This window comes from Equus quagga, chromosome 12, assembly GCF_021613505.1.
Source record: "Equus quagga isolate Etosha38 chromosome 12, UCLA_HA_Equagga_1.0, whole genome shotgun sequence".
NCBI classification, from domain to species: domain Eukaryota; kingdom Metazoa; phylum Chordata; class Mammalia; order Perissodactyla; family Equidae; genus Equus; species Equus quagga.
The window spans coordinates 56,955,213-56,971,399 of NC_060278.1; the positions used below are offsets into that span (position 1 = coordinate 56,955,213).

At 37.2% G+C, this 16,187-nt stretch overlaps 1 protein-coding gene across 1 annotated transcript in view; it reads right to left on the reverse strand.

Annotated features, from left to right (window-relative positions):
- Positions 1–15,636, reverse strand: part of ZBTB41 (zinc finger and BTB domain containing 41) — a 44,515-nt gene extending 28,879 nt beyond the window's left edge. The window contains exons 1-5 of the mRNA XM_046679063.1: positions 15,524–15,636; positions 13,633–14,887; positions 5,545–5,752; positions 4,746–4,815; positions 2,874–3,021 (exon numbers count right to left, since the gene is read on the reverse strand). Coding sequence (XP_046535019.1) covers positions 2,874–3,021; positions 4,746–4,815; positions 5,545–5,752; positions 13,633–14,755 — 1,549 coding nt within the window. The 5' untranslated portion in view covers positions 14,756–14,887; positions 15,524–15,636. The remainder of the gene's footprint in view (positions 1–2,873; positions 3,022–4,745; positions 4,816–5,544; positions 5,753–13,632; positions 14,888–15,523) is intronic.
- Between the last annotated feature and the right edge of the window lie 551 nt (positions 15,637–16,187).

The window sequence follows — 16,187 nt, forward strand, 5'->3', positions numbered from 1 at the left end:
AGAAATTGACGATGACATAAAGAGATGGAAAGACATTCCATGCACATGGATTGGAAGAATAAACATAGTTAAAATGTCCATACTACCTAAAGCAATCTACAGATTCAATGCTATCCCAATCAGAATCCCAAGAACATTCTTCACAGAAATTGAACAAACAATCCTAAAATTCATATGGGGCAAAAAAAGACCGCGAATTGCTAAAGCAATCCTGAGCAAGAAAAACAAAGCCGGTGGAATCACAATCCCTGATTTCAAAACATACTACAAAGCTACAGTGATCAAAACAGCATGGTACTGGTACAAAAACAGGTCCACAGATCAATGGAACAGAATTGAAAGCCCAGAGATAAAGCCACACATCTATGGACAGCTAATCTTCGACAAAGGAGCAGAGGGCCTACAATGGAGAAAAGAAAGTCTCTTCAACAAATGGTGCTGGGCAAACTGGACAGCACATGCAAAAGATTGAAAATTGACCATTCTTTTTCACCACACACCAAAATAAACTCAAAATGGATCAAAGACCTAAAGATTAGGCCTGAGACAATAAGTCTTTTGGAAGAGAATATAGGCAGTACACTCTTTGACATCAGTTTCAAAAGAATCTTTTCAGACACTATAACTCCTCAGTTGAGGGAAACAATAGAAAGAATAAACAAATGGGACTTCATCAGACTAAAGAGCTTCTTCAAGGCAAGGGAAAACAGGATTGAAACAAAACAACAGCTCACTAATTGGGAAAAAATATTTACAAGCCACTTATCTGACAAAGGGTTAATCTCCATAATGTACAAGGAACTCACACTGCTTAACAACAAAAAAACAAACAACCCGATCACAAAATGGGCAGAGGACATGAACAGACATTTCTCAAAAGAAGATATGAGTATGGCCAAGAGACACATGAAAAGATGTTCATCATCGCTAATCATCAGGGAAATGCAAATCAAAACTACACTAAGATATCACCTTACACCCGTTAGATTGGCAAAAACATCCAAAACCAAGAGCGACAAATGTTGGAGAGGTTGTGGAGAAAAAGGAACCCTCATACACTGTTGGTGGGAATGCAAACTGGTACAGCCACTATGGAAAACAGTATGGAGATTTCTCAAAAAGTTAAAAATAGAAATACCCTATGACCCAGCCATCCCATTACTGGGTATCTATCCTAAGAACCTGAAATCAGAAATCTCAAGAGTCCGTTGCACCCCTATGTTCATCGCAGCATTATTTACAATAGCCAAGACGTGGAACCAACCTACATGCCCAGAAACTGATGATTGGATAAAGAAGATGTGGTATATATACACAATGGAATACTACTCAGCCATAAAAAAAGACAAAATTGGCCCATTCACAACAACGTGGATGGACCTCGAGGGTATTATGTTAAGCGAAATAAGCCAGTCAGAGAAAGACGAACTCTATATGACTCCACTCATAGGTGGAAGTTAGTATATTGATAAGGAGATCTGATCGGTGGTTACCAGGGAAAAGGGGGGGTGGGGGGAGGGCACAGAGGGGGAAGTGGTGTACCCACAACATGACTAACAAAAATGCACAACTGAAATCTCACAAGGTTGCAATCTATCATAACATTAATAAAAAAAAATAAACCTATACTTTAGAATTTCCACTCAATGTCCTTAGAATGTCTATTTATTTACCAACTGATGTATTTAAGGAAAGTTGAAATAGAATATCAAGAACAGAAAAAGGAAGTGGAAGCAAATATGTTAATAATAAAAATTATTAGATTTGGCTCTGATGTTTCTACAAGGTGGGACAAAAAAAGATCACCTATGGTTCTCATTTCAAAAAGGAAGAAGTCCACCAATTCCCCAATAGAAACTGTTTTTCCTGGAACTAATGCCTAAAGAAACTTCACACATGCAACATGCAACCATAAATGTCTCCAACCACGGTTCCAGTCATCACAAAATGTATTTCCATGTGATGGCATCTTAGAAATGCTGAGAGGAAATACTAACCCTATCAATTTAAAATCAGTGAGACGATTATCTCCCTAACTCTGAACAATACATTTCTATGAATATAGTTTAAGACTACAATGGTTTTTGTCAGTCATCTGACGTTATTGGTTCAGATCATGCCTAAAAAGCTTCTGCCACTCGGCACCTCTGTGGAATGAGGAGTTTGGATTCTGCAGTATTTTTCAGTTCTGCAAACCCCAACGACTAAAACTCAGATCATTCCCATGTTTATGACTTTGCATTTATTCTTAATTAACTTAATTTGTTTTAACCTTTTGTACAGCACAGGGATTTTCTTTACATTTTCATTTTCTGCTATATTAACTACCCCTGCCGGCTTTATGTCATCTGCAAACTTCATAAGCATCAAGTATCTATTTTGATCCAAGTTCTCAATAAAAACACTGAAGAGGACAGCAAGGAAAAGGCCTCCACTTGGGGTGACAATTTATTATTGGGATTAATTGTCATAAATGTACCTAAATGTACTACCATCTAGGACACAAGTCTCCACCTTGGCCATAAGCTATAGAGGGGAATGCATCAAATACAATACTAAACTCCAAATATACTAAAATTTATTGCACTCTCTGAAAAATGAGTTTTTTCCAAAACAAAAAGCCTTATCCTAAAAATTCACAAACATATCCAATAACCATCTGTGAATAAATGCAGTTTATGACCACAGACACACTGCCAGCAAAAAATTAAACACACACATTTACTCATCTCTAGGAATTGCAGCAGATCCAGTACTCCCCCCAATTTATATGACTTCCTTCTCATAAGTGGTCCAACAGCAGCAGGCTCCTCCAGCATGACATGATAATCAGTCATTGCCACGGCTGCTTTTAGAAAAAGCAATTCGCTTACCCAGATGGAACTTTTCTTGATGCTTTAACCGTGCAAATCGTGATTTGAAATGTTCTTCACAATAGGTACACTTAAAAGGTTTATCTTGAGAATGCAGAATCATGTGTTCCTCCAAGTGGGGCCTTCGAGTAAAAGATTTCTTACAAATCTAAAAGAAAATGTACATAAAATGTAAGGGAACCCGAATTAAAAATTAAAATACAAAGCTCATGATGAGAAATAAACACATAAATTCAAGCAGCTAAAGAGAAATTTCTCCCAACAGAAAACTTACCAAAAGTATAATCAAATTCCAACTGTACAGAAAAACACCTTGGATGAATTACAGTAAGGAATTATTTAAATTAGTACTCAAGGGAGACAAATTTCCACTCCTTACATTTCTAATAGGCTAATTTCCAAGATTGGAGAGTAATCTTACATTCTTAATTCTAGTCAAGATTTCTAAATCCATTAAACTTATATTTTAAACCACTTATATGTCCCGAATAAATGGTTTTACCATTATTGCCATATATTTGATTAGAAACAGGAGTACGAAACTACAGAAAAATCATTTTAAAATTTATTTCTTGAAGTGGGCAGAAAGAAGAGACATAGCTTTTTAAAGAAATTTGGCAGACATCAGATTTAAAAAGGGGAAGGAGGGGTTGTTCTAATAACAACGGCACAGTGATCATAATATAGCATGTACTATATACCAGACACAATGCTAAGTAATCCACAGATTATTTTACTTAATTGTCACAATCATCCCATGAGGTAGATATAATTATCATCATTTTACAGCTAAGGATGATGAAACTTAGTAAGAGAAGAAACCAACTCATGTAGATCCAAATAATTAAGAATTAACTTCAATTCCTATAGGCGAAAATCAGAGAAATGTGAGAACTTTGCTGTATATATAAATTGAAGCCTGGGCGTAAAGAAGACAAAATGATAGCTGGTGGTTCCTTTAAACAATATTTACCTAAATAATGGAAAAGTCCTTTAGGGAGAGTGGTAGAATAAAGATATCTACAAATTCTTTGCTACTCCTACCAATGAAAAATAGAGACTAATTCCCCACTCCTTAAATTCCCCTGGCTGTAGTCACTTGTTTGACCAACAGAAAGTGTTGGAAGTGGTGCTCTGAGACCTCAGAGGCTGGTCGGTAAAAAGCCTTATAGTTTTTACCCAGGCTTCTTGGAACACGCACTCACTCTTGGAGTCTAGATGCCATGCTACAAGGAAGCTCAAGGAGCCAGAGGAAGAGACCAAAGTGGAGAAGAATCAAGGCCCCCAGCCACCTGTCTTCGCTGAGCAACTAGCTGTTGGTCAGCACCACGTTGCTGGCCGTGAGAGTGCGCGGCTTTAACAGTGGCCACAAACCAGACCAGATCAGACCATCCACCAGCTGAAAACAACTGAGTGACTTCAGCTGAAACCATGTGGAACAGAAGAATTACCTAGCAAAGCACTGCCCCAAATTTAGATTACTGACCCACAAAATGGTAAGATAAAATAAAACGGTTGTTTAAGGTCACTAAGTTTTGAGGTGTTCGTGTGTAGCAACAAATAATCAGAAATGGAGGGAAAATTCTAACATTTTATACTCTGTGCAACAGTAACGCCACAGTAAATATATGGTTTAGTGATTATAATAGAAATAAAAAGTACAATTTTTATTTCTCAGGTCCATAACCTAAAAACTAACTCATACCAGGCTTAATTTATAAAAATATTAGGATAACTTTGTATAAAAGAAAGATCTAAAAGTGAGATAAGTTTATATTACTTATATTATACTTTACTTTAAAATCTAATTGTCTTCCCAAAAGGTAACATTACATTTATTTTGGTTTTCTACTGCAAATGAAAAGTTCTTACATCACATTTCCAACTTTCACTCTTAGTCTTCTTAATGGAAATAAATTCTTGTGCATTTTCAGGATGAAATCTGTAAGAAAAAAATAAAAAGATTATTAGAGAAAAGTTACAGTAGTTAAGTCAATATTCCATAGGATCTGTTGACAGTGATTATAAGAACCAATCACCGATTCTTTACTTAAAGAGGCAGGCACATGTGAGTACTTTATTATAGGTATCGTTATCATTTTAATAAATGAATGCGTACGCCTAAATTTATGCAGAAATAGTCAAAGAAAAGCCTAATCATGTTCTAAATATATTCAGGAACCTAGCTATTCACAGATAATCAATCTTAAGGTAATTCACTCGATTCTTTTTTTAGTCCAGATTTCAGTAAATTTAATTTCTTAGAGTTAAATATGCAAACTGTACTAAGCATTCTCTCTCACACAAGTTTTTATACACTAAAGACAAAGCTGAGCATGAGAAATAAGTCTCCTAGAGTTCTAAAACACTACATTTTGAAAACATACTTGCCCAAACCCAACACAGAAAACAGGATAATGAAAATGCTCTATCTTAAATCTCTATAGTATAGACTACAGATCTGGTTTCAACATCAAAAAACTTCAGCTCAACAGCATTAATAAAAAATATGAACTAACATTGGCTGCTCTTTTCTTAATAAATTTGCAGTCTGCAAAACGTTAAGCGATGAAAGAACTGGAGAGCAGCACTCCATAGATGTTTTCAGCTTACTCCATACTTAAATCAGAAGGCACAATCAAGTGTATTACGGAAGCAAGATAATACTTGCCTCTTAACATGCTTGGCTAAAGTCTTCTTGCTTGCATGAAGTTTATTACAGTAAGGGCACTTGTGCTCCTTCTTATGAAATTCTGTTTCATTACTGTGCTTCTTTCTGTGAACAGTTAGGTTAGACTTTGTCGAATAGCGCTGGTGACAAATATCACACTCAAAGGGCTTCTCACCTGTGTGAACACGTGTGTGGCTCTCATATTTCCCTATAAAAAGAGAAATTAAAATTAAATTCAGTACACTTACCACATACTGGCTGCAATTTGACAGTGGAATAAAATCTCATGAATAATAACATATTTAGTACCCACACCCACATCAGAAACTAGAAAAAAGTTTACCTAAGTATATATCTCTGATAAACCTCACAGACGAGCTTACTGCTCAAAGTATCCCTTTCCTCAAAAACTTGCGTCATTTAAAAAAACCACTTATTCATATTTAAACATTTTAAAAATCAAGAATTTTGGGAAATTTGCTTAAGATTCTGTTGGCAAATTCTCTGAGCTTAAATAAAAACTTTAAAATATATTCTTTTAGTTTAAAAGTGACCTTCAGGAAAAGATCCACTCATCATTTAAGATATAGTATTTTCACATTTCATTTTCAGTACGTATACGCATGAAACAGAGGAATTTTCAGATCTGACAGTCCTTTTAAAAAATCCTAAAAAGGCAAAATGATATTTTATATATCTTATAATATATGATATTTTCATCTCTCTTCCCACGAAAGGTCACCCGGAAAGGGTACTACAACTCTGGAATACTCAACAAACCCTAAACTTCACCACAGCCCTTTCATATGAGACCCCTCCAACTCAGAAACACTAGGAAACAAGAAAATCGCCTGTACCTGACTACATGCTTCAAATAAACTGCTGAAGCCAACAACATACACGGGCAATATCAGAGAAAGCGGAAAAACAGTAAGATAAACAGATATAATATGTAGACACCTGCAGTCATACTAATGTGAAATTTGTATTATAATTTGAATACATCTCTGAGTTCTATACAAATATTACAGGTATTTCCTATAGAAAGAATCAAAAATTTCAACGTAGACTTTCCAAAGAGAAAAGTTACAATAAAAAAATGAAGGAAAAATATACATGTGGCTTACTTTTTACTTATATTCCTACTCAGACTAAAATTCTTTTACATCATTATTTAGAATATAGATGTCCACGTTACAGAGGCAGAGCAGCATCAAAGGCCAGAGCTCTGACCCTGGATCCATGACCTGGAAATGAATACTGCAGCTTTAAATGGCAGCCTATGTGACCTTGGACACAAAACCTTTTTAAGCCTCAAATCTTTCTCATCTGAAAAAGTAATAATCGAATATTAAAAATGTATAAAATAAAAATTAAAATGGAATAATATTTACCTCAGAGGACTGTCATAAGAATAAATGAATATACATAAAGCACTCACAACAGTGTCTGGCATTATAAGCTACCAATTAATGCTGGCTATTATTATTACTCTGTAATCAAAGCTGTGAATGAGCACACCTAGCAGCTGAAAGTAGAAATTTCAATTAAGGACACTTTCAAGCAACAGGCAATAAAAATAAGAAAAAATACTATCCATATGAAGAGCAATTTTCAATTAGCAGTTTAGCTTTGCTTTGTCCTGCAAAGTAAATGTATAAATTTTTCTTCAGGCGAAGGCTAATGCAAAAGTCTAGCATTTCAGTCACACACTTAAAAAAAAAAGATACATCATATATACACATATATAATGGAAATCAGAAAAAACCCAAGTATTCCAAGGGCACTGAAGAAAAAAAGGTTATCATAATTACTTGTCTACTTAATAAAATAAATTCACCAATTTATTATGTATCCTATATATGATTAAATTTAATGAACATGTAGAATATTATCTAAAAATTAATTACATTGCACTTACATAAAGAATACTGAGGAAAGGGAACAAGGTATTTTCCTTAAGGTAGGGAAGATAATCATAAGCAAAGAAAAACAAAAGTATAATGAAAAATCCATTAGGTATTTAGATACAGACCATACAGATAGTGGTCTACGCCTTTTTTACCTGCATATAGTCAGAAAACTCAGTCAATGCTTGGGCACGTGCTAAATTAGTTGTGTGATCTTAATTAAGCTAATAATTTAACCTCTCTCTACCAACACTGATTAACACTTCATGAGGTTGTGAGAAGTGAACGAGTAAATATATTCACAACACTTAAAACATCCCAGCACATAGTAAGCACTAAAATATTAGTCATTATTACTATTATATAGATTACAAGTCACAGTATGGACGTGTAGGGACATCTCAAATATAAATATGGATACAGCTGATTTATGAGTATATGTTATAACAGCTCAAACTGAGGTTTCAGCTGTCTCACAACACTGGAAGCACTTCGCCTTCTCTCCTGGCCACTGCTAAAACTGCCTCGTATCTCAGTTCTTCCTCCGCCACTGCTGGTGCGTACGCTTCACTTACACGTACATACACACCCTACCACCACCACTGCCCCTGCTGTGCTCAAGGGATGAGCTCTAATACAGGACTTTATTGGGCGAAAGGTGTTCCTGTGCATCCCAAGGTGAAACCTGGAATGACTTTTTACAGACATCACAAATAATAAATAGGTTCTGTAAAACAAGAGTGCACTACATTATGGTTTAGATCAGTGTTTGACAAACTAAGGTCATCAGTGTTCATGAAATCAGTTCCTTGGGTTGTGACTAGCATTGGGAGGAAAAAACGAATAGAATAGAGTAGAAAACAGAGCATTCACACTAGTTTCATACAACTTTTTTGCTTCGATTTATGTATGAGCACACAGGTATAAGTATGTATATTCATAATAACATATTGCTGACCTTGAACCATCCAAAAAAATTGGAAAAACACGGATTTACATTACTTTTTGCAGGGTATAACCAGAACACTACTGGTATAATGTAATTTCTTGGGGAAAATGTTTTCTGAGTTGATTTTATTCTTTATTATTATAATATGGCACACTTGTTTTGGATACCTTAACATTTGTTACACATGAGATATGAGATAAGCTACAGAATCCAAACATTATCAATATGTATTAATATTCTTCAATTTTAATTTGGAAAAGATAGAGGACACTGTATGGAATTTAAAAAAAAGATTTTTTTCGTTTTTTTAAAACTTGCTTTTTAAATTATGTAGATGATACCTACCTGTGGTAAAAAAAAAAAAAAGTAAACAAATCAAGAGTACACTATTCAATTTTTAAATGACTAACTTATAAGTGATTTCTGGAATAGGTCCATTCCTAACTGGGGATTGACCATGCATGTTTCACACAGATTCTCAAGACTGAAAGATAACTTATCAAGCCTCAAATGCTTAAATCTCCTCATTTTTATACCCAAGTGAACAGGAACAGCAACTTAATAAAAATCTCAAAGTATACAAAAAATTTTTCACCAAATCTTTATTTTCTATGAAAACGCCTTTGCTGGAAGGATGTTCAATTAATAATTAGTTACATTTTCCCTGTATTTAAAGGCAAGAAATTCTTTCTTACTTGCAAATAAAAAGTAGGTTACATGTAGTTGAATATTAAAACCAATAAAATGGCAGTTAAATTAAAAGTCAAAGCCACTTTTAACTATTAACTTCCATTTTCCTGCAGACTAGTAGACTTAGCAAGACTTAACCACGAAAAAGAAAACAGAAAGTTTGGAAATTTAAACTGAGACAGCCAAAATTTTTAAAAAATGATTTAAATAAATTCAGCAAAGTCCAAAGAGACCAATGAAAATATATAAATTTGAATAATCCACTATGACATGAAGAATCTCTACAGTGAAAAAGCTTTCTTCTTATTAATGCAAATTTTAATTTTAATTTGCAAAGAACTCCCACATTTAAATCAAACGGTAGGGGTGTGGGGGCTACTCCTCAGTACAAACACAGTCAACATCTACATCTATTTCTTCTTTTTCTACGGAGTGAAGAGAAGTCAATAATATATCAAAATGTTCATTTCAAACAAATTTTCAATCAAAAAAGAGTATTCCTTCAGAGAATACTAAACTACACGCAACTATTCTTGATCACCAACGGAAAATACATAATATTAAGAAATTTCGTCCACAGTATTTTTCTGAACTGAAACCCAATATAAATTGTGTCCTAAATCAGGAGAAACAAACTAAAGATATTTTCACATGAAAAAACGTTACCTTGTGCTTCAGAATTTATTATTCCCCTATATGGGTCATGAAAAATTACCATAATCAGATTTTGGATGCAGTTTTTACAAAGAGAAACATCAACAAATTAGCTCATTATGTATCTGATGTTGCTAAATCTTACATTACACCTTGAATTTATTCATAGGACATACCCTAAAGAATACTAAAATATCTAACCTTAAAGTAGAGAATTGTGCCACTATTATAATGCTTCTCTATTAAGAACCAAGTGCAATCTCTGTCAGGATGGTCTGAGTCACATCTTTTCAAAAAGCTATAAAACATTTTCTACCTCTAGAAGAGACTGTAAATTTAATCCAAGGAAAGATTTTAGTTCCTAGTAGGAACAATAAAAAAGATAAATTATCCAAATTTTCTCTCTCACTCCATCTGTCATCTTCTCCCTATTTTTGCCTTTTCACCCACTAGGTTTTTGGTTTAAGGGGAAAAGGTCAAAGGACTCTCATTTGCATGAGAACAGGCCAGCTGGTAGCCTAAGGAAAAATATAACTGGATCAGGAGTCTTACTCCAAGCAACTCCTAAATATATCACAAAGGATAACAGACCCAAAGTAATGGAATCAGATTAGTCCACTACATACTGTGGAGTTAATGGTTCCAGCAGAAGGTCTCAGCTTATTCATTCTCTCTCATAAACCCACTCTGAGACAGAAATGTTGGAAGTTTATAAGGAAACCTAACTGGCTGTTTACAAGTCCAAAGTAAAGTCAGGCATCAACCTTTCAGCCTAGTTCAATTAAACAAGAACTTACTGAAAACTTATTTGAAATGACCTGGAGTATCACAAAGGATACTAACCAAAAGTAAGATATAACGCTTTCAGGCTCACAATCTAATGAGATAGATAAATAACAACCAAAAGCCTAGGTGGACATTTCTAAATCCTGTGAAAGGAATGTGGGTAATATGAGAAGGATTATTGGGAAATGGCCCTTGCACTGTTGTTTTGAAGAATAAATAGGACTTCTGATAGAGATGATAAAGGAACACATTTAAGAAACATAGGTCCTCTCCTTCTACATAGTTTCGTTCTAGCCATCACCGGTCCACTTAGCCTATACTCAGCACAACTCTCTGTACTACCCTCATTCCACATCCCATTCCCAATTCCCATCTTCATAGTCTGCAATATCCTTATGGTCCTTTCCAATTTCCCTCTCCACACTGAAGCCAGCATGATCTTTGTAAAACTTCCATAGACTGTCACTTGCTTTGTCAAAGTTTTTTCAAGTTTCTATCACTTACAGGATAAAATGTAAACTCTTCTGTATAGCATAAAAACCATTCAAAATTTACTTGCCAATTCTCATCTGTCTTGTCCATTATGCCTCCTTGTCCACCTTGAAAGCACCCACTCCCCAGCAATTTCCAGAACACAACACACCTCAACGTCTTTGCACACGTTGGTCCCTCTACCTTGTAAATTCCTCCCTATTCTTCAGGTCTCAGCTCAAACACTATCTGCTCTGTGAAATCTTTCCTGATTCCTTCAGTCCTCTGTACTTACCCTGATAAGATTATCTTTATTGCAATATGATTGTGTTTTTACATGTACTCATTAAACTCTAAGATTCTTGAGGACAGATGATCTATCAATTCATATCTGTTTAGCAGTATTTGGCATATTAAAGACACTTAATAACTATATTAGATTAATGAATAATAAGAGGAGCTAGCATTCCTTGAACACCTTCTAAATTCCATAAAATATCTTAAGTGATTCACAAGGACTATCTCATTTAATTCTCCTAATAACCCTCATAAGAAGGTATTATTAGCATCCTATTAGCATCATCCCACTCTATGTTAAGAGCAAACAAAAGCACAGACAGGTTAAGTAACTTGCCCAAGACCTGGATTCAAAAATGCAGGCTGTCTGACATTACCACAGCTCATGCTTTTTAAGCCAGAATGATATAATCTCAATCTCAATCTCTTGCTCTAAAAACTGGGGAAACGTAAGCAGTCCCAATGAGGCTATGCAAAAGCGGGGAGTGGAGAAAAGAGGAGTGTAATGTAAATACATTCAGAAAGGTAGGCTGGAAATTTGCCTACAATGTGACCTATTGATTCCCACAACTATCTGGGCCTCCCTTGGTTAAAAAAGCTGCAAAACACCTTCCTCTTAGAATAACAGAACCTTAATCTTGAGCAGTATTTTCCCAAATTGTAAGCAAAAGAACTCTAGTTTCTTGGGATAATGAAAGAAATATCCCAAAAGTGTCCTGTGGTACAATAATTAGAGGAAATGCCAGGTTAAGTAAAATTAACAGGTTTCTTTAGTAGAGAATTTGACAGAGTTAATACCGACTGTGAATTACAGTATACAGTTTCACCAATCTTACTCAAACATAGAACCCCTCTCTCACACACCCAGAATTCAACAGAACAGTTAGAGATCTATGTGCCGGGCCTTCAACGCCATTTATGAACTGGCCCCTGCTCGCTCATCTCAAGTCAAATTAGGTAAAATTAAGGCAGAATACAAGGAATATGTGCTAAGAATACAAAGTCTAAGAAGCAGAATCTATTGGAAAGATAAAATAGTCTCAGATATCTCACCCCAAAAACGTCATTTTCTCCCCGTATACCCCTCATAGCACTTGTTCACAGCTCTACAAGAGCACTTATCTAGCCTGAGTTTAACAAGTCACTTGTATTTGTATGCGCTTCCAATTGAGTTACTCAAGAGAAGTTATTTTATTCAAGGTTGTACAGAGCCTCAAACACAGTAAAAACAGTAATAAATAATTATTAAATTCGATTGTCAAAAGTATTCCTATTTAGAGAGAAAAATATTCAAAGGCGTAATAAAAAGCAAAAACAGGTTACCACGGTTATGCCATAGTGCATACTGTCACATATTTTGAGAGCAAATGATTACCAATACCTTATAAAACCAATTTCCACCTATATCAGTTACACGTGTAACTCAAAATTGCAAGAAACTCGGGGATATGGCAAACTGTACCAGTAATTTCACAAGGTCGAATCGCACTTACATGTTCCCATTATCATTATAGGTGGTAGAATGCATTTCACAATTCCTTAACTTTAACTTATAAGGAAATCGCTTCATTGTTACAATTTGAAAGTTCACATTAGAACCGTTCATTTAAGACACCTCCAAAAAGTATTTTATTAGCAAATATTAGATCTCTTAAAATTAATGTTCACTGACATATTTTTAACTTAAGGTTATACACCGCATTTCCTACATAGACTTTTCCCACAAAGGAAAAGTTGATTTATTCACTATTATCATAACCAAGGAATACTACTAATTAAGACATTTCCTAAAGTCTCTACCTACAGAATTAAATTGCATTCAGTACAGTTTTATTCTTAACTATCAGTCTAATCTGAGACATCCCAATTCTAAAAAGTACCAGATACGGGAAAAGTGACTATATTTCTAACTCACATACTACCATCTTCAAGGGGAAATAGCAAACAATCTGATATAATCTAATTCAACTTTCTATGACTCAAAAATAGCCCTTATCTATGAAATTAAATTAGCATATAAATCAAAGCTCTACGTTCAGAATTCTTGATACTTTGGAGCTTTTTATACCAAATACATGAACTAATGAACTGTCACCTCCTGTTGGGGCAAGAGGAAGAGAAAGTAAAGGCTAATATAAATACTGAAATTAATTCTTGAATCACAACAAATTTAAAATAACAGGGTAAAGTATGTATTGAAAATCAAATATCCATCCTACTTAAGTATTCTTTTTAAAAGTTAATTTCAAAGCTTAGTTTTTAGTTATCACCTTAAAATATCCATGAAAAGTTAAGTTATGACAAGACAGAAAAGCAGCTTTCTTTTCTTACCTATTCGGTCAAAAGTTTTATCACATTTAGGACACTGCAATATTTTTTTGTTACTGTTCTGAATGACTACAGGAGTTAACCCCTCATGAATATTTCCTAAGGAATCACCAGCCTCAGGCTCCTCTTCTGCCTCATTATTATCTTTTTCACTTTGCTCTTCAATGTCAGAGTATTCATCTGACATCTCCTCCTCTAGCTCATCTTCTTCAGCATTATATTCACTTCCAGGATCCTCAGAATCATTTCTATCTGACTTTTCCTTTTCGAAATTGTCTTGATTCAAATTGTCTGACCCATCACCACTTTCCGGTTCGTCATCACTGGTGTCATCAAACTTAACAGGGCACTTCCGATTCCTTTTTGATCTTCTTGTGGAAAAACTTCTCTCCAGCATTTTTAACCCATGTTTTTTCCCTAACAAAAGGGACCTGTGGGTTTTAGCCAAATGATTCTCCAAAGACTTTTTATAACAAAAATGTCTACTACAGAATTTACACTGATGATTATTTGAGAGTCTTCCAGTTAGCTCATTTAGTGTTTCTTCTGGTGATGACTTTTCAGTTAGCTCAGACTGAAAAGTGGCAACATTTTCATTATTCAGCAGCTTAACTGCATCTATAATGTCCAGAAATTTTGCAGCCTCTAAAACAAGAGGTATTTCATACTTGTACACAAAAAATTCTGATGTGTAAAGAAATTCAAGCAAATGCTGAAAAACTGAGTGTGTTACGTGATCCAGGGTGACAACATCAGTGCTTGGATTTTTGCTCAAACACGCATGAAAATAACTACTGCCAACAGCAACAACAACTTTGTGTGCACTAAATTCTTTTCCTTCTACTATGATAAGCAAGTCACAGAAAGACGGTTGCTTCTGCCTGTCATCATTTAAATACTTTAGCAAATTCTTATTATACTGCAAAGAACTCAAAAGTTTTCTCTGATCTGGAGAGGGAGGAAGTTCCTGATAACAGTGAAGAGCTTCAGGAGTTGGTCTTTCTGTGGGATGAGCATAGGCTACTTGGTCACACTCCACTGCCACATTGCCTTCTGCAGAATCTTTATGATAGCCTAGATGGATCTTCTCGTCAAGATCTGAAGTAACCTTTCTCCTTTTCTTCATTGCAGTACAACAATTTCAGAACAAGAAGCTTCATAAGTGTCTTGAGGGATTTATTGTAAAAAAGGAAAAAGAAAAAAACTAGATTGTCTTGGATAACAGCTTCTGGAGGGGCGTGCCCGAGGGTGTCATGGTCTGCAAGAGAGGAAGAACCACGTAAAATAACTCCACGGCAAAGCAATCCTAAATCCTTCACGGCATTTCCACGAATCTTTTCTGAATTCGAACTAAATTATGATCAAGGCACGGCTTCCACCCATTTGTGGCTAAGATTTTAGGGCGGGGAACAAGGACGGCCGGGTTGGAAAAGACAGCCAACAAAAGAATAATTTTAAAGGAAGCTAGACAACACCTTTCAAGGCTGATCCAGAAACAGGGTGGATAAAGGGAAGGCAGAAGAGAGAGGGACCCCTTCCAGATCTTTGAGGGTGCAGGTCGAGGAGGGCGACATGGGTGGTTTAGGGGCGCTGGTATGGTGACAATAAGGCCAGCGCGGCCGCGAAATCCAAGTCTCTCCATTAACATGCTTTTCCAGGGCGGCCAGGCACACCTCTTTGGGGACCGAGGGGATCCCCCGGCCGAGGCCACCCGACAGGACACGGCCCCAGGAGGGGCGCAGGGCAGGCGGAGCAGGGTCAACCAGAGGGACGGCTAAAGGAGGCAGAGGAGCCTTGCCAGGCCCTGCCGGGGCGGAGACTGCGCTCGGCCACGGCGGGCCCGCTCCCCTTCCCACCCCGGTCTCCCTGGGCGGACGCCCCACAGATCCATTACCGGGAACCCAGGGCTCCCCCGCTGGCTCCCAGCCGCTGAGCTCCACTCTGGGCGCGCTCGCTCCAGCGCCTACCCACTTCCGGGTTCAGCCCCCGCCCCCGCCCCCCCCCCCCTGCGGGCCCCCCCCCCCCCCCCCCCCCCCCCCCCCCGGCGGCTCCTTCCCCTCCCTGCGCCTCGCCGCCTCGGCCGCCGCCGCACACGTCACCCGCGCGCGCAGCCTCGCAGCCACCCGGGGAGACGGGCGCGCTGCCCTGCGCCGGCCACTGCGCATGTGCGCGCACTCCGCTTCGCGCATGCTCCGTCAGTTCTCCCTGCTCCGTCGGGGAGCCCAGCTACGCCCCGAGTCCGTTAGTCCGGGTTTTCGCGGTGGTTTGGTGGTGATTGAAGGCAGAGGAGAGGACGGATGGGGAGTTGAGAGGAAACTAGCAGAGGCGCGGTAGCACGAACGGCTTTCATCCTCACGGATGTATTGGCTGGTTTGTAATGGACCAGGCAGCCGCGGGCGGGAGCCGGTCCCAGCACCCGGTTCCCTGCATCTCGAGAACCGATGTTGGCGTCGTTGCGTTATTTTTGTGATTTAAACGGCTCAGCCGGTTGCTCCAGAAATTATGTTTTAACTTCTTATTGTACATAGGAGACAAGTGTATGTGAGTATGCAGCTGGT